Below are 25,253 nucleotides of genomic sequence, written 5' to 3'. Positions count from 1 at the left end.
ACATGTTCAGAATCATTCAGTGCCCTCCTCCTGTTCTTGGTATGAGGATGTGGTCTGTCTCTTCACACCTCCATTGGGAGCAGAGATCTTGAACCAAGCCATAAAACTCTGTCTTTGTTCTCAGCAGCATGGTAAGAAAGGGGACCTGAACATGTCATTTGATGATTTAAAAGTTTATTCTGCCACAAATTAATAATTCACATATTTCATTCATTTAGCATCTAGAGACACTTCCAGATAAGCAAATAGCTATTTCTTTTTTCTTAATGACTGCATGATACTTCATCATGTTGATATTTCATAATTTATTTAACCAGTGCAAATCCCACTTTAGATGGTTCCAATGCTCCAGGTACATGTCCTTGTACACAGACTTTAGGTTACTATTCTTTTTCAAAATTGTGTTAGCTCTTCCAATAGCATTCTTTTTATTCCATATACAATTTCAAATCTGTTTTTGAAGCTCTCTGAAAAATTCTATGGGAATTTTGCTCAGAATTACAATAAATATATGTTATATGTAAAGAATGAATGATGAGAATATGGAATGTGATTCTCCATAGTCTGGTGCAAGTGAAGAAACATTGAAACTGAGCTCTGAATGACAAGAAGACCTGAATATGCAAAAACTCACAGAGAGAACATTCGGGGCCGAGGGACAGCCAGTGCCAAGGCCCAGGGCAGGCGTGAGGATGGCATGCTGAAGGGACGAAGAGATGGGGTGCAGTTGCTGAGTGGACACCGTGGAGAAGAGGATCCAGAGGCAGGGTATGTGAAATTAGTCAGGCCGAGAAAGACAAATACTGTATGATCTCACTCATATGTGGACTCTAAAAACAAAACAGAACAAGCTCACAGATAGAGCACAGATTTGTGGGCAGAGGCAGGGGTGTGGTGGAGGTGAAATGGGTGAAGGGGAGCAAATGATACAAACTTCCAGCTACAAAATAAGTCCAGGGGATGTATTGCACCTCATGGTGACAATAATTAATAATACCATATCATATATTTGAAAGTTGCTAAGAGTAGATCTTAAAAGTTCTCATCACAAGGAAAAAACTGTAACTGTGTGAAGTGGCAGACTTCTGGTGGCAGTTGTTTCCCAATATGTACAAATATGAAATCGTTGAGCCCTACCCCTGAAACCTATACAATGTTTTATGTCAACATCTCTCAATACAACTGGAAAAAAGAATGAACGACCTGCAGACATCAATATTCTCCTGCAAAGCCAGAGACTCTGGCAAACATCTGACCCACTGGGGAGGGTCGTGGGCTGCCCTGGGAATCCAGAGGAGCGACATCTTCCACCTGATGGTCACAAGTAGCACCTTCAACTCATCTCTGCAATATTCAGGTTGAACAAAAAGCAAAAGATTGCCCAGTGGAACTCATACAAGGAACTCCTTTGAGGATTGTGCAGACATGGGCTCAGAAATAAGGTCTCAACTAGAAGAGAACAGGGAATCCAGTTTCCTGTCTTTCACACTTGGATCCCAAAATTCAATAATTGATATGTACAGGAACATACAATGGCTCTAGTCATTATAATGGGATTTTCACATCCCACTGCCCAGCTATCTCCTATTTAGCCTTCAAAACCCCGCGCAGTCACCACCTCCCTGGATGGAGTGGGTTACTGTTTCCATTCTCTGTCCCTTCCCCTGAGCTAAAACTCTGCCTTCCCTCAGCCTTGTGACTGCTCCCCACCTCCCACTAGAGCATGTCCATTTCTCCTCTCCAGGGAAGTTGGGCTTGGCCATGTTGAGTTGATCTGGCCGATGACATGTGGTGGAAGTGGTACCGTGACAGTTCCAAGCCAAGGCCTAGAAGTGTGGCATGTTTCCACTTGTCTCCCTGCCTTCCTGCCATTCACCGTGAGAATGTGTCCTGGAGTAGCCACTGGTCCAAAGTGAATGAGAAACCTGTGGATCATACCTGACCCTCTCCCTCCTACTGACTTGTGGACCATAAGTGGAAAAAACAGATATTTGTTATCATGAGCCATAAAGTTTGGGGTAGTTTGTTATGCAGCACGATAGCCCCTGTGCACTCTTCCCCTCACACCTACCCATGCACACTGCTTCTCCCTCCTCTGAACCACTTTCTCACCTGGCACACACATGTACGAGTGCACACACTTAGCCACTGTACTGTGGCACTCGTACACGTGTCTGTCTACACTACCAGCCCAGCACCTCTTACTTCCCAGCAGGAGCGCTATGTGTGGCTTAATGAACTTCCATTGAGCTGAAATGAACCCCAGGAAGCTCGCTGACTTTTGCAGCATATTTCATCATTCCTTTGTTCCCAGCCTTAAGCCTCAGAGTCCTAATAAATATAGCAGCCCTTCATGAGATGGCTGTTCTTAGAAATGGGCTTGCCTTTCCTTCCTAGATGGTTACGCCTTTATTCGGAGCATCTCCCAATTGAGCTTGAACTGGTGTCATTCCTAATTTGCCTCTATGTCAAAATATTTTAATTTATTCACCATTCAATGTAACTGACACTGTTTTTAAAGGCAGTCCTGGTTCTGGGCAAGTATGGCTCTGCAGAGGTTATGGGGATGTTAAGTAATTTGGCAGGTGGTGCTGGCAGGAGGAGAACCGAGGGCTCCCTTGGAAGAAGCAGAGGGGCTGGCCCAGCGCTGCAGCAGGGAAGGGGTGGGGACAGATGGCCCCTGGAGAGACACGCTCGGTGGCTTCCCAAGGCTGGGACATCAGATATCCGGTGGGAAGTTTTACTTTTCTGTATTTTTAGTTTGCGACTGGAGCTGTTATGACTGACAATCTTCTATTCTCAGTGCCTTGTGGAAAAAAGAGAAATAAGGCCTGTGTCCATACTTTAGGATGAAGCAAAGCCACAATATAAATAAGGATTAAGTTCACTTGCGAGTGACAGAAAGCCGAAAATGAGAAAGTTTAAACAAGATAGAACATTTTCTCTCGCAAATAAATACATCCAAAGATAAGTAGCTCAAGGCCGACAGGGGGCACAGCGATGGTCAGGGTCCCTTCATTCTGTTGCTCCACCAACATGTGGCATCCACCTGTGGTCCAAGGTGATCACCTGAGGGGCAGCAACCGTGTGCACGTGCGGTCTCCCAGGAAGGGGGAAGGACATGAAGAAAGGCCCTCCTCCACACCAAGGGGTGCCCAGTGACACCTTGCTCATGTCTACGTGACCAGAAGGAGCTCACATGAGCACACTACACGGGAGGCTGGGAACTTTTATTTTGGGTGCCCATGAAATCAGTTAGAAGTCAGAAGTCCTATTATAGAAGGAGGGAAGAGTAGCATTGGCATGTGGTAGACAGAGTAACGCCCCCTCGCACCCCAAGATGCCTTCATGCCCTAACCCCAAACCTGGGAACATTACCTTACATGGCAAAGGGGACAGTGCCGATGTGACCACAGAGGCAAGTTGGAGGGATCTGTGAAGACGGAGGGGCCAGGAGCCAGGGCATGTGGGCGGCCTCTCAGCCGCCAAAGGCAGAGCAGCAGATTCTTGTCTGGAGCCTCCAAAAACAAGGCCGAGCTGGTTTTAGCCCAGTGAAACTTCCGTCAGACGTCTGACTTGTAGAACCAGAAGATAACATACATCTGAGTTGTTTAAGCCACAAATCTGGGCTTATTGGTTACACCAGCAATAAGAAACAATACAGGCACACAGTCAAAAATCTCTGCTCCAGCCATGCAGACATGGAAGTGGTCCAGAGATGGCTGGAAGTGGGAGAAACACCGAGTGTTGCAGTTGAGGACCGTGAAAATGAGAAACCGAGTCAGAATGACGTTTTATTGTTTACTGTCTCTTCTTTGCCACATGTAAGCTTACAGAGGCAGGAATCTGTACCTTTTTTATCACTGATCTATCCCAGGCTCTAAGAACAGTACTTCATACAAAAAGCACTCAATAAAGGGTTATTAAATTTCTTGAATGGATAAACAAATGAGTGAATAGTTAAATAAGAGATCCTGGGTGTCTTAGTGAGCTCCACTTGCCATAAAAAAATAACACCAACTGGGTGGCTTGAACAACAGACATTTATTTCTCACAGTGCTGGAGGCCAGGAAGTCCAAGGTTGAGGCACCTGCTGATTTGGTTCCTGGTGAGAGCTCTCTTCTTGGTGTGCAGGCAGTTGCTTTCCTGCTGTGTCCTCGTACTGCAGAGGGCGGGAGGGAAAGAGCCAGGAGAGAGCTCTCTGGTGCCTCTTCACAGGAGGACACTAATCCTGTCTGATCAAGGCCCCGCCCTTACGACCTCAGTTAACTTTAATTACTTCCTAAAAGCCCCATCTCCAAATGCAGTCACATTGGAAGTTACGGCTTCAACATATGAAGTTGGGGGAACACAATGCACTCCATGGCACTGAGTGAGTGCATACACGTCCCCTAAATCCACTGTGGCTTGTCCCCTCTTGCCTTGAACTTCTTCAAGCTCTGACTATCTCGTGATGCCTACACCACTGCCAACATCACACTCCCCTTCATACTTATCATCAGCAAGTTGTGGTTTTATTTCCAGGGAGATTGCCTCAGGTCTCCTTGCCTGTAGCTCTAGCAAGCCAAGTGTCTAGCATGACCAAGGAAGAGGAAGCTTCTGGATTTTTACATCAAGGAAGAGGTGGATCCACTAGGCCTGAGCTGAAATTTAGTGGCTTGAGTCTTCAGCCAGAGCAAAATCTTCTACTGCTAAGCTGCCTCTTTGAGCATCTGGCTGAGCCACTGAAGGTCACAAAAAATTCAGCAGGTGCACATGCTGTTCACGAAATTAAATAATTTATTTTGTGTTTATGGTCCATTTACTGTTCATAGGACATTGTTAATCAATTGCTGCCATGTGCATTTATGTTTATGAATTTATAAATATTGCACATAATGTGATGATTATTGAAGGGCATATTGCCAAATTTTACATACATACTGATTATCGATATCCAAATATGTCAGTTTGTTTGAGAGACAAAACTGTAATCCTAATTCTTGGGGTTCTTAACTCTAAAGTGGACATGTGTCTAGAGGCGTTAAGTAAAATAAGACCCCAAATATTGAGTAAATGGCCCATGTTCTTGTGGCAGCTACTTAATTGGTAACAGGAAAATAAACATACTAATTAGACAACATAGAATTTACCACCAAGAAGGTAAGTCACAAACTGAACACAGCACTTTCCTTCAGGCTAGATCTTCAGGACACACAGCATGATTTCAAAATCATCTCAGAAGAGACTTGGAAAACCACCCTGCCTCACCCACAGTGTCAATTCTAGTGGGAGTGCTGAGCCAGGTAACACCTATTTCACACACCTGCAGTCACTCGAGCTCCAATTAAAAGCCACAGACATGATGGCAGCCAGGCCAGGAGACGCAAGGGCCACTCCAGTATTTCCACAGAGTCAAGTAGACAGTGGTTGCTATAGAGACAGCCAGTGCTCCTCACAAGTGGACAGTTTTTCATTTGCTGTGCTCGGAGAGACACTGCATGTATCCAGGGCCCAGCTGGCTCCTTACAAAGGCACATTCTGCCAAAGAGGGGCTCGGAGGAGGGGTGCCCCAAGCCTTCTTTGTAGACAGCAATTGTGCTATGCTATTGAAAATGCTTGACATAAGCCTGCTTTCCCCTTTCCCACCCCCCAGGCCAACCATGGCTTGATTGTTAAAACAACCATAAATAACCACAACTGGCTTTTTGCCCTGCTGGTGACTGCACACCCTGATTTTTCTTCAACTTTCAAAACCTTTTCTAAAGGGAGTTATGGGGAAAATTCCAGAAGACTCTCTGTAAATGAATGCAAACACAGGCAGCCTTTCAAACATGCATTTGTCCCTAATGCAGGATCTTCTCTCTAATTGACAGGCTGCTCACTCTCGCTGAGTCCCTCTGCTTCCCCTACAGAGTCGAAGCTGTTGAGATGCGAACTTGTGCTGTGCTCTCTCCTTGTATCAGCTCTTTGCAGAGCAGAAGGTTACTTTGTGGGAGGGGATACAGCTCTGGAGACTGGAATCCCGACTCTCAAGAAATTCACAGTCTCTTGGACCCACAAGTCAACAGTAAGGTGAGGTAGAATGGAAAGGTGGCACCTAGCAAATTCCAGGGCTGCCAGGGATAGAACTGTATAATCTCAATCTTCAGAGCTGAGTAACTGCAGCACAGATCACTTACAGGCATGGTTTAAAAGCACCGAAGTAGGAACTCCACAGCCATTAAAAAAGAATAAGGCAGAGCCATATGTGCTGAAAGGGAACAAGCCCCAACTCCACTGGGCACTGACAAAAGTAAGGAGCAGAAAAGTGTGTATGATATGTTCCTATTTGTGGAGCTGGGGAATGGCAAGGAGAGGAAGAGGCTGTGAATACACAAAAAACAAACTCAGAAGCATTCCCAAGAAACGAGTAACAGAGATTTCCCTTTAAGTGCAGAAACTTCGAGCAGTAGTTGGGGTGGGGAAGGGTGGGACTTACTTTTCACTATATTTTGGATTTGTTACAGTATGAATGTAGTATCTTTTGATATCTTTTGAATTTAACTCTAAATAATTTCTAAGACTCCTATGTATAGTATTTTCCTCTTGGGGTAAAGGGAAGCAATGCTGAGTGTGTGTATGAATTCACTGCAATTCAAACCCAAATGTCAGCATGCTTTTCTATAGATGTGGACAAAATGATTCTAGAATTCAAATAGAAATGCAAAGCAGCCGGAAGAGCCAAATCAAGTCTGGAAAAGAACAAAGCTGGAGAGCCAACACTACTTCATTTCAAGAATTGTTATAAAGGTGTGTTATTCAAAATGCCACAGTATTGGTGTAATGGTAGACCAAAAAAAACGGACAGTAAAGAGTAGAGTGTGCATGCACAAAAACACTCCAGAAGGATCTACAATTAACAAATGACAGTGACTATCTTCTTACAGGCTGGGAGCTGTTTGGCTGAAGACCAGGAGAGGGCACTGTTCACTGTACATTTAATGCACAAACCACTTCAAAAAATGAAATTCAAAAAGCATTTATGCCACTTCTTAGAGTAGTTTCTGCTAACTTTCCAGGAACAAATTACCAAGAAGTACTGCTGTAGTTCCAGGAGGAGGGGGTTCCCTGTCCCCAGCAAGTTTGCTATGAATTTAATGAGACTGAAGAAAGGCAAGGACAAAAAGCTGGGGGAGAAGGGGGTTACCACATTTATTCTCACGGTGGTCACAGGCAGCTTGGTGAACGAGGCTGGCTCCAATGTGTTCCCCAGGCCGGCTACAGGCTCTGCTGCCCCGCACAGGCTTAATCCTCTAGGCAGTAGGACTCCGTCTCTCCTCACCCCTTGTCCTCCAAACTCCCTGCTCCCACACTAGAGCTTAATTCTCCAGGGGAATCAGGATTCCATAGCTCTCTCTCTGCTCTCATGGTGACAGCCGGGTCCCTGCTCCCACACTTTGGGAGCAACTCTGTGGGCCGGTCCCTGGTGAATGGTGGGCGCCTGACCAATTACGTTCCAGGAATAGAGGCAGAGGAGAGAATGGGTGTTTCCTCTCTACCTCTCCCCTGGGCAGGTACTCCCATGACTGACCAGTGGCTTTGTCACCAGTAAACATCCCATAAATGTGCAAACATGCTCTCACTATATATATGATGGGTGCTACTAAGGCTAGGTGGGACTCCTCATAAAGTTCCATTTTCAGCATAACTGCGTATGTGCCATTTTCATAAGCATAAAGGAGAGAAATCAAATTGTCCATCAAATCAATTTACACCAAGGCCTGGATCCTGGGGCTCTTGGAGTTTCCAAGGACAGTAAGTTATTTTTGAGATCATTGGGAAAGGTCGTGTCTGAGAAAGGTGTCACTCAACCCTATACTTTGATCACATCTGATCCCAGAGTCACCAAACTCTTCTACAAGAGGCTGAATTTCTGGTTTCCTCCTGCATCTCAGTCATCTTGAGATGTCAGTCAACAACACTTTTTTTTGTTTTCCTTTCTTTTTTTTAAAAAAGCTTTCTCAAAGTATAGGTGGCAGGCAATATATCGTATGTGTAAATTTCAAGTGTGCAATTTGATCTTCAACACATGTATTGAGAATTGCAAAAACTCAGCACAAAAGATTCCATCCAATCATCCCCATGCAAGATACTTGACCGAACTCTGGTGGGCATCTACTAGCATAAGACTGTGTCCCTGGGACGGCCCAGCCACCCTCAAGTTCCTGCCTGGGAAAGCTCAGGTGGACTGCCAAAAGACTTTACTGTTTGTTCCAGCCAAGACTTGATAAGCTGCAGATCTGCCTTTTCTCAGTGCATTTATGTTAGAAAACTTAGAATTTGTAAATCCTTTATTTCTGTCCCTTTGAGTTGTACATGTACCTTCTACAAACCAGAAATGTCTTTTTCAAGGACCTGGGGGCCTTTCTTTGAAATGGAAGGATGTGGCTCCGCATCTCCCCATCTCCGTGGGAGAGTATGAGCTTCATCTGGATAAGCACCAGTCAGCCGGCACACTTCCTGCCCTTCAGAACTTTCCCTCTAGCTCACCCTAGGGTTTAAAAGGCCTCTTGCCTTTTTTGTTTCTGCAGAGTTGAGCTCATATTACACTGAGGTCTCTTCTCCAGTAGACCACCTGTGAAACTCCTATCCCAGTTGAGATAGTGACCACATCCAACCCCCAAAAAGTTTCCTTGGGTCTCCTACTAACCTCTCCCTCCTGCCCCTGCCCCCATTCCCCATCCCCAGGCAAGCTCTGAGGTGCTTTCTGCCCATGTACTTTCATTTACATTTTCTAAATTTTGTATGTGTGGAATCATACAATATTTCTTCCTTTTTTGTCTGGCTTCTTCACTCAGAACAATTATTTTGAGATATATCCATGTTGTTGGGTGTGTCACTAGTTCATTCCTTTTTACCTCTGAGTTATATTCTATTCTATAAATATATTTCTTACTCCACCCATTGATAGAGGTAGTTTCCTGTTTTGGGCTGCTATGAACATTTGTGTACAAGTCTTTGGGTGAATAGTTCCTTTTCTTTTGGTTAAATATGTAGGAGAGGAATGGCTGGGTCATATGGTGAATGCCTGTTTAACTGTTTAAGCAACTGCCAAACTCCTGGCTCTAGCGGTTTGCCGCCATTGTTAGGTTGTTTTTTTGCAGGTTCTACCAGACTTCTTGATGAAATGGGCAGAGAGAGGCTCAGATGTGCAAAACAAAAGTCGTTTCCCTTGTTCTATTTCAGTCTGGATGTCTTTTGTTTATTTTCCTTCCCAATTGTACCCAATGTTACCGTAAAAGCTGTGAGAGCAAACATCCCGCCTTATTCCTGCTCTTAGCGGGGATGTAGTGAAGTATGATGTTAGACACGGGCTTTCTGTAAATGCCCCTTATCAGACTACGTTCCCTTTTATTGTTAGCTTGCTGAGACTTTTTATCAAGAGTTAATGTTGGATTTTGTCAAATGCTTTTCCTCCACCTACTTGTTTATTTGGTATGCATTTTTAGTTAATACAGTGAATGACAGTAACTGATTTTCAAGTGTTAAATCAGCTCGGCATTCTGGGACAAACCCCACTTGGTCATGTTGTATTATCTTGTTAATATACTGTTGGATTCAATTGGCTAAAATTTTATTAGGACTTTGGCATCTATGTTCATGGAGGATACTGGTGTTCTTTTGTCATGATACCTTCGGCTGGTGTCAGTGTCAGAGCGATGCTGGCCTTTGGAATGAGTCGGGAAGTATTCCTCTTCATCTTCAAAATTTTGGGAAGAGTTTGTGTAGAATCGTTATCATTTTTCCTTAAATGCTTTTCAAAATTCATGAGTAAGGCCATTTGGGGCTTACGTCTTAGTCCATCCAGGCTGCCCTAACAAAAATAACATAGAGTGGCTGGCTTATAATTAGCAGAAATGTATTTCTTACAGTTCTGGAGCCTGGAAGTCCAAGATCAGGGTGCCCCCATGGTCAGGGGTGGTGAGAGCCCTCTTCCAGACTGCAGACTGATGGTGGAAGAGGCAAGGCAGCTTTCTCAGGCTACTTTTATAGGGGCGCAAACCCCATTCACAAGGGCTCCATCCACTCTTACCACGTTCTCTTCCCACTGGTCCTACCGCCAATACCATTGCCTTGGGGGTGAGGTTTCAACATGTGAATTTTGAGGGGATACACTCAGATATAGCAACTTGGAGATTTCTTTATGGGATGGTTTCCAATTACAAATTCAATTTCTATAATAATAAATACAGGGCTTTTCTGGTTATGTATGTTTTTCTTCAGTGAGCTAAGATAGTTTATGTCTGTCAAGGAATTTATCCATTTCATCTTTGTTGAATTTATTAGCACTAAGTTGTTTATAATATTCCCTTATTTCTTTTTAACATCTAGAGCTCTCACCACTCTCACTCTTGATATTGGTAATTCATGTCTTCTCTTTTTTTTCTGGCTGAGTCTGGCTAGAAGTTTATCAATTTTATTGATCTCCAGGAACGATTTTGGTTTAATTGATTTTGTCCATTGTTTTTGTTTCCTACGTCATTGATTTCTACTTTGATACTTATTTTTTTTTCTGCTTCTTTTGGATTTAAATTGGAACCTGATTTGAAGCCTGTCCTCTTTTTTAATATAGGCATTTGGTGCTACCAATTTTCCCTTTTGTAGCCTCCCACAAATTCTACTATGTTGTATTTGAGAGGAGCATATTTATATATTTACATTTATAAGGAATATAAATCCAGTTATATATGTTGCATCTTAAAATTTCTAAGGTTTGTTATAAAGAATCTCATGAAACTTGAAAAGGACTGATTGCCCCTCAGCAAAGATGTAGATGATTTAACTAGGTGTCCCAGCAGCTATACATATGGACCTGTTCTATGAAGATAAATAAGTAGTGGGAATGTACAGATAACTAGCTAAAACTGCTGTACAATATATGGGAAAGTTAAGAGAGTAGATCCTAAGTGGTCTCACCACAAGGAGAAAAAATTTTTTATTGCATCTATATGAGAAGATGGATGTTACCTGAACCTATCTGGTAATCCATTTCACAATGTATGTAAATTAAATCATCATGCTGTATGCCTTAAAATTTATAGTGATGTTATGTCAATCATCTCTCAGTAAAACGGGAAAAATAAACAAACAGAATCAATGGCTCAATTAGTTGCTGATGAAGGAGAGACATTAACAGAAACCTACTTAAGGGCAAATGAGATGTAAGTTACTGTCCACTAAGATGGCAAAACAGAACTAGGAGAGCTAGAGGAGCAATAAAGTGAATCTGTTGTACCCCTGTGAAGATCCTGATGGTGGCCACCTAAGGTCACTAGACCGTAGGAGGGAAGTGATGCAAGTCAAGTCAGAAAAGCCAGAGCTGATGTCCAACACTCCCTTGGCTTTGGAGGGCTTGGTGTAACAGGGCGGCAGTCAATGGTAACAAGAATATTGGGCTGTCAGGGTGAAGAAACATTGCTTTAGAATTTTCTAGTATGGTCACCCTGTAGGTCATTAGTTTGTTTGGAGGCATCCTCTGGGACATACGGCCGGCCTAAGGGCGCTTCCCAAACTTTCACGTGCTCAGGGACCACTGGATGCTGCTTAAGACACAGATCCGGGCTTCGTCCTTAGTTCCAGAAGGTCCCGTTTGCAAAGTGCCCAGAAATCATCTGTTGCAAAGACTCAGAGGGTCACAGCCCCAAACATAAAGGCTTGAGATTTAGTTGCCGTGGAAGATTATGACCAACTGGAAAGGGTTGGTGGAGGAAAAATACCTCATCTGTGAGCACCGATCCCCTAAATACTTTATATTCTTACTTCCTCTATTCTGGGCATTCCCGCCCTGGAGCGGGTCAGGAGGATCGCGCCAGCGCAAGGTGCGTGGCGCTGAGTGCGGCTGAGCTGCGTCCAGGAAAATTCCCTCCGGACCGCGTCGGGGGTGGGGCTGGGTGGTCCGTCGCGGCCCCTTTGCTCTGCCGCAGGCTCCCACCCACGCGCCCCCTCGGGAAGCATCGCGCGCCTCTCCTTCTGTCAGAGCTGCGTCCCGAAGGAGCGCCAGGGGCCTGGCGGCCGGGAGGGGACGCGGCGGCGGCGGCGGTTTCCGGGCTCCGCCGAGGGCCGGCCGCGCGTACCGTGGGACTGGCGTCGCGCTCCGCCCCTGTGGGCCCCCTCGCGCGCTCGGCACCACCTCCTCCCGCGCCGCCACTGCCCAGGGGCGGGGCCTCGCGCTACGGAGCCTGGAGACGCGGCGGCGCCGGCGGCAGCGGAGGCGGGAGATCGGCGTGGGGCACCGGGGAGACCGGCCAGCAGCGCCGAGCGGCCGCCCGAGCCGTGGCTGGAGGTGAGTGCAGCGCGCGTGGCCGTCCTGCCCGTGGTCATTCTCCCCGGCCCGGGAACCCCGCGCCGGCGTGCGGAGACCACGCCCCTTCCGGCTGGCGCCGGCCGCGGCCTTTCCCGGCGTCGGCTTGGGACCGGCTCTGCGCCTCCCCGCGCCCCAGTCTCCGCCCCAGGGTTGCCGCGAGGACTCCCTGCCCCTGGGAGGCCCGTCTGGGGCAATGCGGGCCTCTGTGTTCTTAGCCTTGTCACGCGCCTCGGCATCCAAAGTCAAAAGCGTGCACCGCCGAAGTGGCACGAGTGTCCGTCCTGCGGTCGGTATCATGCCCGCCTGACCATGGCCTGTGATGTATTGGTGACCCCTGGCTAAAGACTGGACTATTTTAACCCTGAAAAAAAGGTTGGTGACGGAGCCGCAGGGCCGACCTGGGGCCTTCTCAGTGTGTTTGATCTTTGCAGGGACTTCTGAACTTCCTGCTGAGAGCCGAATGATGCCGCCTCCTCTGAAAAGGAATCAAGGTGCAGCTCCTGGATTGGAGAAGCTGTCAAATGAGCTAATCTCATTTGGTTGCTTGCTTATACAGTACTTGCTTGTATAATTGAAAACTCCGTTGCAAAAATAAGGAAATGAAAAAAAACTTTGTAAATTGAAGGAGCCTGTGCATTTAGCAGGTTGCCCATTTTCACATCAAAATTTTTTTTTTATCTTATAGGCAGTTTTGACAAGTAGGTTGAATTTTTTAAATTAATTAAGTTGATAGTAAATAATCTGCAATTTTTTTGTGATGTTTCTAGTATACCGAGATTCTTAATGCAGAGATACACTCCAGGGAAGCCTGGGGTTTCACAAAACTTAGCTGATTTAGGGTAATCATTTTTCAGTAGGTCAGATGCATCTTTGACTGGGCTGCTGGAAGTTAAGAGTCAAATATGAAAGTCACCTCTGAAAGTAATATGTAACCTTATGTTATAAATTTCAGGCATTATAACCTAGATGGAGGGAATAATGCCAAGCAAATTTCCGTAAACATCATGCTATAAATGCCCATTGAAGGGTCCCCACCAGTAAGATGGCAAACTTCCGGCTTCTCTTCGGGTTCCTCGGTTCCCGCCGGTGCCACCTGAAACCCAATCACCTCTCGCCCCCCTCCCAATCCCAGCACCTAGCCAACAGCCACCAGCCCCGTAGAAGTGACACCTCAATCAATTCATGCCCCTTCCTATATAACCCAGCACCTTTCCCTAATAAAGCGGAACTGTCCGGTGAATTGCTGCTGTGTGTCGCTCCTTTCCTTTCATTGGTGCCGAAACCCGGGAGACGGGACACCCCAACTGGGCCCCGTCTTCCCCCCGACACCAGCAGCAGTTTGCCCTCGTCCTCTTTTTCCGGTGCTGGCTCATCCACTCACCACTCCTCTCTGGCCTTTAGGTAAGTTTTCCCCCCGGGGTGGGCCACTCTTCTCCGAGCTATTGCAATGCCATTGACCGTGATCGTCCGGCAAGGCCCTGACGCTCGGGGATGAGGAGGGAACTCTCCCCGCCTCAGGCCTTCATGACTGCGGCGGACCCTCAGGCCCCTCCTCCAACAGCCATAAATCCCCGCCTCAAGCCTTCACGGCTGCGGCCGACTCTCAGGCACCCCCCTCCAACAGCCATAAACAAGGTGACTCCTTTGTAGATGAGAACGCTCCCTTTTCCCCCCCCTCCTCCTTCTGCTCCGTCAGCCGAAAACGCCTAGCGCTAGGTACCTCATGACTCCGGCACTCTGCCTTCTTAGGGAAGTCTGGGTGACGACCCACACTTCTAAGAAATTCCGACTCGTATACGAGTTTCCGCAGACCACCAAGGATCATCGGGGACGCCCTTTGTCTCCTTGTGGTCTGCTTCCAGTCCGAGGATCTCTGTTCGTCTTCCCGTTTGTCTCCTTCTCTGTCCTTTAGCCATGGGAGCCTCCTCATCCCTCCCTGAAGGTTCACCTCTTGAATGCCTGCTTAAGCATCTGGCTACCCTCTCCCTGACGCCTGATATAAAACCAAAACTTCTCCGTAAATATTGCTCCCAAGATTGGCCGACATACCCCCTAGACAATAACAACCAATGGCCTGCAGGGGGAACTCTTGATCCTAACATCACTCGCGATCTTTTTTACTGCCAGCGCCTGAAAAAATGGAAGATTCCCTATATGGAAGCTTTCCACCTCCTCCTCCCCCCGCCCCCTCCCAAGTTCTCCTAGCCTGCAAGCCGCCGCCCCCGCAGAAGCCTCCCGTTCACTCCCTTCCCCTTCTTCTCCTACAACAGCCCTTCTCCCTTCCTCCCCCACCATCTCCTCCCCCATCTCACCTCCTCTGCCTTCGTCCCCCCGCAGATTAAGCCTGAGCCTTTCAGCCCCCCCTTTAACTAGGTCCCAAGGGCCTCCTCCGTCTTTGCCCTCATCACCTGTTTCTCCCCTGTTAGGGACCGCCTTTGTCTTCTCACATTTGTAGAGAGAATGGGAAAGCACCACCCCCTATGTCTGAACGCAGCATGGGAAAGCACAAGCTAAACAAAAACCGGTGCAGTCCTTAGAAGTTATCTGTCCACAAAAACATGTGCAATCCTTAGTAGTTATCTGTCCACAAAAACATATCTTGCCAAGACTCCTCACTCTGAAAATAGGGAGACCTTGAAGATGTGTAGAAACACTGCCCCTGCTTCTAAATATGCCCTTCCCCCACTTGCCAATGTAGCAGGAATAGAGAACAACACATTCCATAAGCAATTAACTAGAGCCCTACTGTAGCTCAGTTAGTAGAGCATGAGACTCTTAACCTCAGAGTCATGTAGTTCAAGCCCAACTAAAGCAGCAGAGCCAAGCAGCTGGGCTGCAGGCTGGCAACACGTGGGTCTGATTCTATCTTTATTTTCTTTGCCCCCCTTCTGCACTTCAGGACCTGCTCGACTAGGCACGGCTAGACCACGTCACTCCCCCACAGACTGAACCAGAACCCTTCAGTCCCCCTCAGACTTAGTCCCGAGAGCCTGCCAAAATTATCGCCCCCCTCCTAGAGGTAGCAGGATCCAAAGGCATTTAAGAGATTTAGCCCAACTAGAGAAACGCCTAAGTTCCTTTTCCACTGATCCCACGACATACATCAGGGAGTTTCAATGGACCCTCCAGTCTTACAGCCTCACACATCATGACATTTTCATGCTCCTGACCAATAGTCTCCTCCCTGAAGAGCGTAGACGAGTTCGGGACTTCGCCCAAACGCACGCTACCGAAACCCACAAGACTGACCCCACCTATCCCCCTGACCCCACTGCTGTCCCCGAACAAGACCCACACTGAGATTATAACACCGCCATAATTCTCTGCTCTCGAGATATTTTTGCCTCCTGCTTAATAGCAGGTCTGAAAAAGGCAGCCCGTAAAGTAGTCAATTTTCAAAAGCTCCAAGACATAATTCAAAAGAGAGATGAAATCCCCTCCGAGTTCTTAGACAGACTCACTCAAGCCCTATTACAGTATACCAGCCTGGACCCAGAAACACCTGAAGGAAGACATGTCCTTATGACATACTTCCTAGCTCAAGGCTACCCCAACATTAAAGCTAAACTCAAAAAGTTAGAACAGGGCCCCACTACCCCACAGACTGAGATCCTAACAGTAGCCTTTAAAGTTTTCCATAACCGGGAGGAGGAGAAAGAACGTCATAAACAAAAAGCTGATCAGGCCAATTTCCAGATGTTGGCCCAGCTGATAAAACCACAACCTGGGCGCCCCTCTACAGAAAAGCCCCCCCCAGGAGCTTGTTTCAAGTGCAGAAAAGAGGGACATTGGTCAAGGGCGTGCCCCTCCCCCAGATCTCCTACCACCCCATGCCCCAGATACCACAAAAAGGGCCACTGGGGGTCTGATTGCCCAAGCACACGAAGGGGAGGCTGGACGAACAACCCCCATCCTAAGCCCGCCATAGTGGAGCTGGCAGAAGAAGATTGACGGGGCCTGGGGGCTTCTCGCCCGACCATTTCCATCACCAAACAGGAGCCCAGGGTTACTTTAACAGTAGACAGTCGCCCCATCTCCTTCCTCCTAGATACAGGAGCCACCTTCTCAGTCTTGCGAGAATACCGGAGCCCTACCATGCCTGCCATTACTCCTATAGTCAGGGTAAGAGGTAAACAGATTTTCCCATTAACCACCCCCCCCTCTTTTATGCACAATCCTAGACAATCCCATACCTTTCCCCAATCCTTCCTGGTTATGCCCCAGTGTCCCATCCCTTTACTAGGACGAGACATCCTTTCCCTCCTCCACGTTTCCATAACTATATCCACTCCCACAGCCCCCAGTACTCCCTTTCTGATGGCCCTCATAGCCGACGACCCCCCTCTACCCAGTGAAAGCTCCGGTTCCGCCCTCATACACCCTGTAAATCCCAAAGTTTGGGAAATTACAAGCCCCTCCGTAGCCCTATGTCCTCCTGCCTCTATCAAATTACATGATCCCTCTCAGTATATGTGTCAGGCCCAATACCCCCTAACCACTTCAGCCCTCATAGACCTCCAACCCATCATTCAAGATCTCTTAAAAATTACCTCAAACCCACTCACTCCCCATTTAATACCCCCATATTAGCTGTTAAAAAAACCAACGGATCTTTCCGCCTTGTCCAAGACGTTTGCCTCATCAACATAGCCGTTGTCCCTATCCATCCCTTAGTTCCAAATCCATACAGCCTTTTATCACAGATCCCTGCCTCGGCATCCCGCTTCTCAGTCCTAGATCTCAAAGACCCATTTTTCTATCCCTCTAGACCCCTGCTCCCAAGATTTTTTCATCTTCACCTGGACGGACCCATACACAAGACATTCTAAACAACTCACTTGGACAGTTTTGCCACAAAGCTTCCGAGATAGTCCCCATATTTTTAGACAGGCCCTAGCTCAGGACCTCAAACAGTTTCATCATGATCGCTCCAAGTCCACCTTATAATACATAGACAATCTTCTACTCTGCAGTCTCTCGTGGGAACAGTCTCAACTTGACACTGCCTCCCTACTTAACCTTCTAGCTTCCAGAAGTTACTGAGTATCCCCTGTCAAAGCTCAAATATCTTCCCCTTCTGTCACTTACCTCAGATTCCTTCTATCTCAACAAAGAAAGTCCATTACCTTAGACAGAAAATAGCTCCTCTCTGACCTGCCCATTCCCAAAACCAAGACAGAAATCCTTTCCTTTCTAAGCCTAGCTAGATATTTTAGAGCATAGATCCCTAACTTCTCCCTGCTCCCTGTTGGCAAGACCCCTATACGACCTCAGCAAGAGCCCCCCTAAAAAACCATTATCCTCCTCACCCCGACACTCCTTCATTAAGCTCCATCAAGCCCTTGTAGAAGCCCCAGCTCTCCATCTTCCTGATTTGTCAAAGCCCTTCTCATTATACATTCATGAGAGGTCCAGTCAAGCTCTAGGAGTCCTAAGCCAATATTATGGCCTATCCTTTGCCCCAGTAGCTTATCTCTCCAAGCAATTAGACCCCACAATTCAGGGATGGGCCCCCTGCCTACGAGCATTAGCCGCTAGACAGCTCTTGCAGAAAGAAGCTCATAAACTGACATTCAGGGCGCCCCTTTCCATTCTGTCCCCACATCACCTAAAATATCTCTTAACCTACAAAAGTTTATGGACTCTCCCTCCCTCCAGACTCCTGACCTTACTGTCCTCTTTCCTCCAAAATCCCGTTCACCCTCTTTGCCATCCATACCCGAATCATGACTTTTTCCTCCTTTACTGCGCTCTAGCTTTTTTTCCCTCATTCCTGTTGTCTTCCCCGCCACCCCAGCCTCCTTTGTATAGCGATTCAAAGTTAGACAGACTTACACACAGCATCAAACAAAAGTTACTGCCCTCATTGCCACACCAGACTGCCCTCTGAAAGGCTGCTCTGAGCCTTTATACCTCCATTTTCCTCCCTCCACTGAAGTGTTCACTAGCAGCTACCCTTATTCTCCCTACCTCTGCTTCCTCTATGACTAAAGACAAGCCTATTGCAGGCGACGGCCAGACACCTACAAGAGATGTCCCTACTGGTCTTGTGCAATTCACTACATGAGTAACTTCCAGTACCCACAGTATTACTCCTCCAACCGTTTCATGAAATATCCCAACGGCTCATTCTCCTTATCAATCCCAGATCCCTGGGACTCTCGATGGGCCGCCGGAGTCACAGCCTCAGTTTACTACGGGGGGTCCTTGTCCCCCACGGTACCCTTCATATCTCTCAAAAGTATGTTCCCTCTCATTCCCAGATCTCTCAAGTTGCATCAGATAGCAGACATTCCGAAAAAGTCATTATCCAAACTCTTGATGGCGTCTCTTCATCTTTTTATCCCCGCCCCTCTTCCCATTTCTCCTACTCTTCATTACAGCTCATTCAGGACACCACCATCTTTCTCAACCACACCCTTAACACCGCCAATTGTTTCTTGTGTGCATCACTACAGCGCCCACTGCTGGCCGCCGTGCCCCTTAATATTTCCAACTACTCCTTCCATGCAGAAAGACAATCCCTCTGCCCCCTGGCAGACATACCCCTATGGGAACCAGAATACGCAGATAATCTCACCATCCACCACTGTGCACTCCACTGCCTCCACCCCCCTCCAGTGCACTTCACTGCCTCTCTATCTACACCCCTACCTCCGGCTCTAAGACTTTTACGCAACCGGGACACTTCTTTTAGTGTAATGGCAGTCTTTTCAACTCACTGCCTCTCAACTCCGATACACCCTGCATTCTCGTCACCCTAATCCCACAGTTAACACTTTACAGCATGGCAGAATTCCTTGAGCTCCAACCTCCCTTGCCCTCGCGCACAAAAAGAGCTGCTTTCCTTCCCATCATGGTCAGTAGCTCTTTGATCACCTCAGCCATTGGGGCAGGGTTTTCGGGAGAAGCCTTGGGTCACTCTCTATAGGCAGTTAGAGATCTCAACGCCAAACTTGAGGGAGCCCTGACATCCACTGCTGATTCTCTAGCCTCTCTCCAAAGACAAGTCACTTCGCTAGCTAAAGTCACCCTTCAAAACCGGCGAGCCCTAGATCTGCTTACAGCCAAGAAGGGCGGCACCTGCGTCTTCCTCTGAGAAGAGTGCTGCTATTACATCAACGAATCCGGCATTGTGGAAACTGACATTATCAAACTCACCGACCTTGCCTCCAGCCTCCACTCTGCTTCCAATTCCAACCCATTCTCTTCAATACTAACAAACCCCCTCCTCACCTAGCTCTGGCCCATTGCAGGCCCCATAATAATCATTCTTCTCGCCTGTCTCTTCTTACCCTGTATAATAAAGTTCATCAAATCCCAAGTCGGAAAAATCTCTAATCAAGCTTTCAACCAGCTTTTACTCAGGAACTACCAGCTTCTGGCCACAGAAGATCCCTCACCCTCAGGTGACCTCCTCACCACACGCTGAGATGGACCCCTCTCTCCACTGGAAACTGTTCCTGGAAACAATGGCCGCAGACGCCTGGCTCCTGACACCTATATCCTCTTGGCACCATTGGAATCAACAGGTCCTCAACCTATGGTTACAGGGAACCTTCATTGATTTCCAAACCTGAAGAAGTCCACATCTACTCGTCCTTACTGTGGGGAGTCCTATCAACCCTTTCCTCCCAATCCTCAAGCCCTCACTCCCTTCTCCGCCCCTGTTCAGCAGGAAGCAGCCAGAGAGAAAGCAACGTCCACAAACCCATAGAGGAGAAAGGGGGGAATGAAGGGTCCCCACCAGTAAGATGGCAAACTTCCGGCTTCTCTTCGGGTTCCTCGGTTCCCGCCGGCGCCACCTGAAGCCCAATCACCTCTCGCCCCCCTCCCAATCCCAGCACCTAGCCAACAGCCACCAGCCCCATAGAAGTGACACCTCAATCAATTCATGCCCCTTCCTATATAACCCAGCACCTTTCCCTAATAAAGCGGAACTCTCCGGTGAATTGCTATGTGTCGCTCCTTTCCTTTCACCCATAATGATGGGGCACAGGCACACAGCTGTCCCAGATCTGGTTTAAGCCAAAAGTAAAATTTAGAGACAAAGAGATTTGCAAATAACAAGATTCAAACAAAAGATTAGTACATTCTAACATTACTAAAGGACAAGTTTAATGAGTAAAAGCAAAATAAATCAGTAAATATTTTGAGAAAAAAATGCTGAGATTAGCATAAGAACAGGAGAGACTTATCTTAAGGCTAAGATTCCATTTTTGAAAGAGAATTGGGAAGTTAGATTCAGCCAACGACTTACCTTAAGACAGTCTTAACTGGTATGTTCCCAAGACTCGGGAATAGCCACTATCTTAGAAAGGAACAAATGGTTTGTCCCACAGAATTACCTAAAGGAGCGTGTATAGACAATGACATATTGTCTCTCACTGGAGATAAACATCATGAGATCACTGACAAGCCTATGTACCCTGGCCCTTTACCTTTTTCCCATTCTTAAAAGCCTCAAAAGACAGAATCCTTAGCCCTTAATGTGCCTCCTCCTCTCTGAGGTTGCCCACACTCCCCTTTCTTGGAGTGTGTACTTTCAGAAGACGTTTTACTGCTCAACTTATTACACACTGTCTCTGTGCTCTTCCAGTGCAGTCACTTTGCTATTCCATTCCATTTTCCAGACTTTAAGCATAGGACTTCACTCTCTGCCCTACTCCAGATAAGCAAGTCAACTTGCCTTGATCTACCATGACTCTAACCCATTCCCCCTTAGAATGTATTCAAATAAAACTTTCATTCTGCTTCACCACAACGTCTCTGCCCTTCAATTCTTTCTTGCAGGAAGGACAAGAACCGAGAACAAACTCATCGCCCCAACAGAACCAGCGATCAGCGGCCCTCCTATTGACTCTGCTGGTAACTGAGGCAGCAGCAACTGGGCAGATTCATGGATGCCGCTGCAGCAGTGCACGTCCCACACTTCGACCAGATTATGAAAAAGAAAGGTTCAAGGAAGCCAAACAAAGGACGGGCTCAGAAGCCCCTGGCTGGCTGGAAGGGTGTGCAGCTGCCCAGAGGGCGAGGCTAGGAGAGCCCCGGGCTCCTACTGGACACAGGGCTGCCCAGGTCAGAAGGTAATCTACTGACTTCCAGGACTGTAGAATCACTGCTGCTGAACAGAAAGGAACAGACACAGGTGAGAAATGACAGAGAGTGATGAAGTCTGAGGGCAGTAAGTCAGAGCCAGGGTTTACACTCATCAGAGATACATCAACCGTTCTCCTTCCCTTCAGTGTAGTAGTTCTGTGGACTAAGTGGGTGGAAGATGTACTGCATCAGGTATATTAATATTTATCATTGTTTAGGCTTCAAAATGTGTTTGTCTCATATTTGATTGTAGGCATCTGACCTACTGAAAAATGATTACCCTAAATCATCTAAGTTTTGTGAAACCCCAGGCTTCCCTGGAGTATATCTCTGCATTAAGAATCTCAGTATACTAGAAATGTCACAAAAAAATTACAGATTATTTCCTATCAACTTAATTAATAAAAAAAATTCAACCTACTTGTCAAAACTGTTTGCCTATAAGATAAAAAAAAAATTTTAATGTGAAAATGGGCAACCTGCTAAATGCACAGGCTCCTTCAACTTCCAAAGTTTTTTTTTTTCATTTCCTTATTTTTGCATCGGAGTTTTCAATCTCAGTCATACAAGCAAGTACTGTATAAGCAAGCAACCAAATGAGATTAGCTCAGCTTCTCCAATCCAGGAGCCGCACCTTGATTCCTTTTCAGAGGAGGCGGCATCATTCGGCTCCCAGGGCGAGAGGTGCTCAGGAGGAAGTTCAGAAGTCCCTGCAAAGATCAAACACACCTGAGAAGGCCCCAGCTCTGCCCTGCGGCTCCGTCACCAACCTTTTTTTGAAGGTTAAAAAATATTCCACTCTGTCTTAAGCCATGGGGTCACCGATAACCCACAGGCCATGGTCAGCCTGTTTTGTAAATAAAGTTTTACTGAACACAGGCACTGCCCATTCCTTTATAATTACTGCCCATGGCTACTTTCTGGTTACAGGACGGAACTGGAGGGTTGAGACAGAGATCTACTCACAAGGCTATTATGAGAATTAAACTAAAGTACTTGTTATCCAGCCCCTAAGGGAAAGTTTGTCAACTCCTGTTCTAAGCCATTAGGGTTAAATGATCAAGGCCAGTGGATTCTCTTTAAATTGCTTTAAAAATGTAGCAGAAATTGCACGGAATCGCCTCCTATCTCTTCCCCAACCCCCATTATAAACATCATATTTTCCCCAGTTCTGGAAGGGTACAGTTATAAAGAAAAATCCTTAACAGCATGGTGACTATAGTTAACAATACTGTACTTCATATTTGAAAGTTGCTAAGAGAGTAGATCTTAGAATAAAAAAAAGAACCCATTTTAGTCTTTCCCTTACCTGATCCTAGACTGCAGCCCCAGCCTCCTAACCTGATGGCCCTTTATCTGGTATGGAATCCCTTTTGCCAGCAGACGCCTGAGGGTTTGGAGGTTCAAATCTAAATTCCCCACTGTAACAATGTGAGGGGACAGATGTCAAGAAGACTCCATGTGGTCATTCTGCATTATATACAGATAGTGAATCATTATGTGGTACACCTGAAAGAAATTGTCAATTTTACCACAATAAAAAAAATTTTAAATAAAGAACTTTTAAAATTAATGCACACATTTAATGCTATGTACTGGAAATACCAGAACATGAGATGCTGAGTGAAAATGAATGAAGAATCAAATTCCGTTGTGTTTTTTCCAGCACTTGGAATCTCTGAAGAAAGGCTGCTTCCCACAGGGACACCTACATCTTGGCAGGAGCTCCCAAATTTTTCTCTGGTTCAAGAGTTGGCAAACAGCAGCCCACAGGCTAAATCCAGCCATACACCTGTTTCTGTACACTGCCTGAAAGCTTAGTTTTTACATTTTTAATGGTTGAAAAATATCAAAGGACTAATATTTCCTGACACATGAAAAGCACATAGAATCCAAACTTTTGTGTCCATAAAGTTTTATTGGGACACAAACACGTCCACTGAGCATCCGTGACACAGCTGTCTACCAGCAGGGAGCAGGCATCCCAGAGGGTGTAGAAGATGCTCCAGGGGGCAGGGGAAGAAAACCCTGTAAGTTGCATGCAAAAAAAAGAATAGCAACTGTTTTAATGATATAAATTATTACATATATTTACTTAAATATGTATTATGTGTGTGCGAATTACACTAATTATATTATACTAGCACAAAATACTAACTGTGTAACAACAGTAGAAACTGACTCTGCATCCTAAGTCCCTCTGTTGAGGGCCACATGTCACCACCCCTCTGGGGAGCCTGAGGCACGCTTTGGCCTTCAGCATGAGCAGAAAGAGGTAGAAGGACAAATTTTAACCAGTAACCTAAATCTTACAGAGGATATGAAACTTTAAAACATCTATAAAAAGCACAAATTAAGGTTATAGTAATAAATGCACAAGTGAACAGAAGCCTGTGGTTGAGAAGGCACACACTTCTCATCCTGAGTCAGCTTTGCTCATATAAGGCATGTCATGAACTAAAATCTATGATGATGAAATCAGATCTAACAAGAAACAGGCCAAAAAAGACTCAACATTTAAGGAGTATTTGAAATGGGGTTTTTACTTCCACTGCCATTAACAATGAACCCAGCCCTAAGAGTATATTGGGCCTTGAGACACGAGACAATAATAGCACATGTATATAAATATAAATAGGTAATTTATAAGGGGAATGCTAACAATGTTTGAAAATCGAGATATAATTGACATATAACACTTAGTTTTAGATGATAAAATGTTTTTTTACTAATGAGAATGATCAAAAAAGTTCAAAAACCACAACAAACCAAAAGGTCTATAACTATAATTGTATTATATGGTACTTTTACATATATTTCCTTCCTGTCAGGCACATTTTTAATCTTCAAAATCTTACCTAGGGTAAGTCTATTAATATAGCCCTGAAGGGTTTTAAAGAAAAATAAAATAAAAAATACATATCTGAGAAGGCATGCATCTTTCTTTTTTGGAAAGTGTAGGAAATTTCTGTATGAAGCCAACTGGACTCTGGGAATTTAGTAAACACCCCTTAACCTTCAAGCCAAGTCTCTCTTTTAAAGCAATTTCATCAATAACTTGAAAAGTTAAGAAAGGAAGATGTTCACAGTCTGAGAACATTTTCAGGGGGCAAATGAATTACACTTTTCTAAGATGAAAGCAAAGCATATCAAGATCATTCCTTCTAATTTTGTAAAGATTCAGATAAAATATTAAAGTTTTTCTCCCCCCCCCAAAAGAAGTGCCTTTTTTTCCCCTTATCCCAAGTATGGATGCTATTTCTCACATTAAGTCACTAAAAAAGAAAGAAATCTTTTCCTAAGGCAACTTATTTTTTAACAAAAAAAAAATAACAGTAATACAATCGAATTAAAGCCCAGGGCACTGGGCCCCTCATTCCTTGTCCCTGCCTCCCTCATTCCCCGCCAGGCTGGGCATTTTAGGGACCATACTACCCTCTAGCTCGCTTTCCTTAAGCACCTGGTCTTGGCCCCTGCTTCCTGCTCTGCAAGGCCTGCTTGAGGTACTACCGCATCCTTCTACCTCTTTCCAGGGAGGCAGCTTTTCCAGGATTGGTCCTTCTACCCTTTGTGCTTCGGATGTAGAAAGACCTCCTGCACATTCACAGCATTTTCAATAAGGCCAGCAGTTGCTTCCCTGCTCAGGGAAGGTGGCCTCAGAAACAGACTGAAGGAAGCCCTATACCCGACATCATCAACTCTACTCAGCGCTGGGCCACCCCTCAAAGAACACAGAGAGGCCCGCTTCGCCCCAGACGGGCCTCCCAGGGGCAGGGAATCCTCGCGCAGCGCTCGCGGCGGACCCGGGGCGGAGACTGGGGCGCGGGGA

At 46.1% G+C, this 25,253-nt stretch overlaps 1 protein-coding gene across 1 annotated transcript; it reads left to right on the top strand.

Moving 5' to 3' along the window:
* The first annotated feature begins 601 nt into the window (after positions 1-601).
* Positions 602-23,448, top strand: LOC118967766 (uncharacterized). The gene is made up of 5 exons (XM_073219913.1): positions 602-768; positions 5,856-6,054; positions 7,041-7,281; positions 11,856-12,304; positions 21,119-23,448. The coding sequence occupies exons 1-5, from the start codon at positions 602-604 to the stop codon at positions 21,413-21,415; spliced, it is 1,353 nt and encodes a 450-aa protein (XP_073076014.1). The 3' UTR covers positions 21,416-23,448.
* Positions 23,449-25,253: the final 1,805 nt, after the last annotated feature.

The sequence above is a fragment of the Manis javanica genome, chromosome 2 (assembly GCF_040802235.1).
Source record: "Manis javanica isolate MJ-LG chromosome 2, MJ_LKY, whole genome shotgun sequence".
Taxonomy (NCBI): domain Eukaryota; kingdom Metazoa; phylum Chordata; class Mammalia; order Pholidota; family Manidae; genus Manis; species Manis javanica.
Note: the sequence above shows the minus strand (reverse complement) of the source record. Positions and strands in the feature narration are given on the sequence as shown.

Coding starts and splice junctions, on each gene's coding strand:
- LOC118967766 (XM_073219913.1), top strand. CDS start 602: ATGACAAGAAGACCTGAATATGCAAAAACTCACAGAGAGAACATTCGG. Junction 769..5,855: donor GAAGAGGATCCAGAGGCAGG/GTATGTGAAATT, acceptor TCTAATTGACAG/GCTGCTCACTCTCGCTGAGT. Junction 12,305..21,118: donor CGCCCGAGCCGTGGCTGGAG/GTGAGTGCAGCG, acceptor TCTTTCTTGCAG/GAAGGACAAGAACCGAGAAC.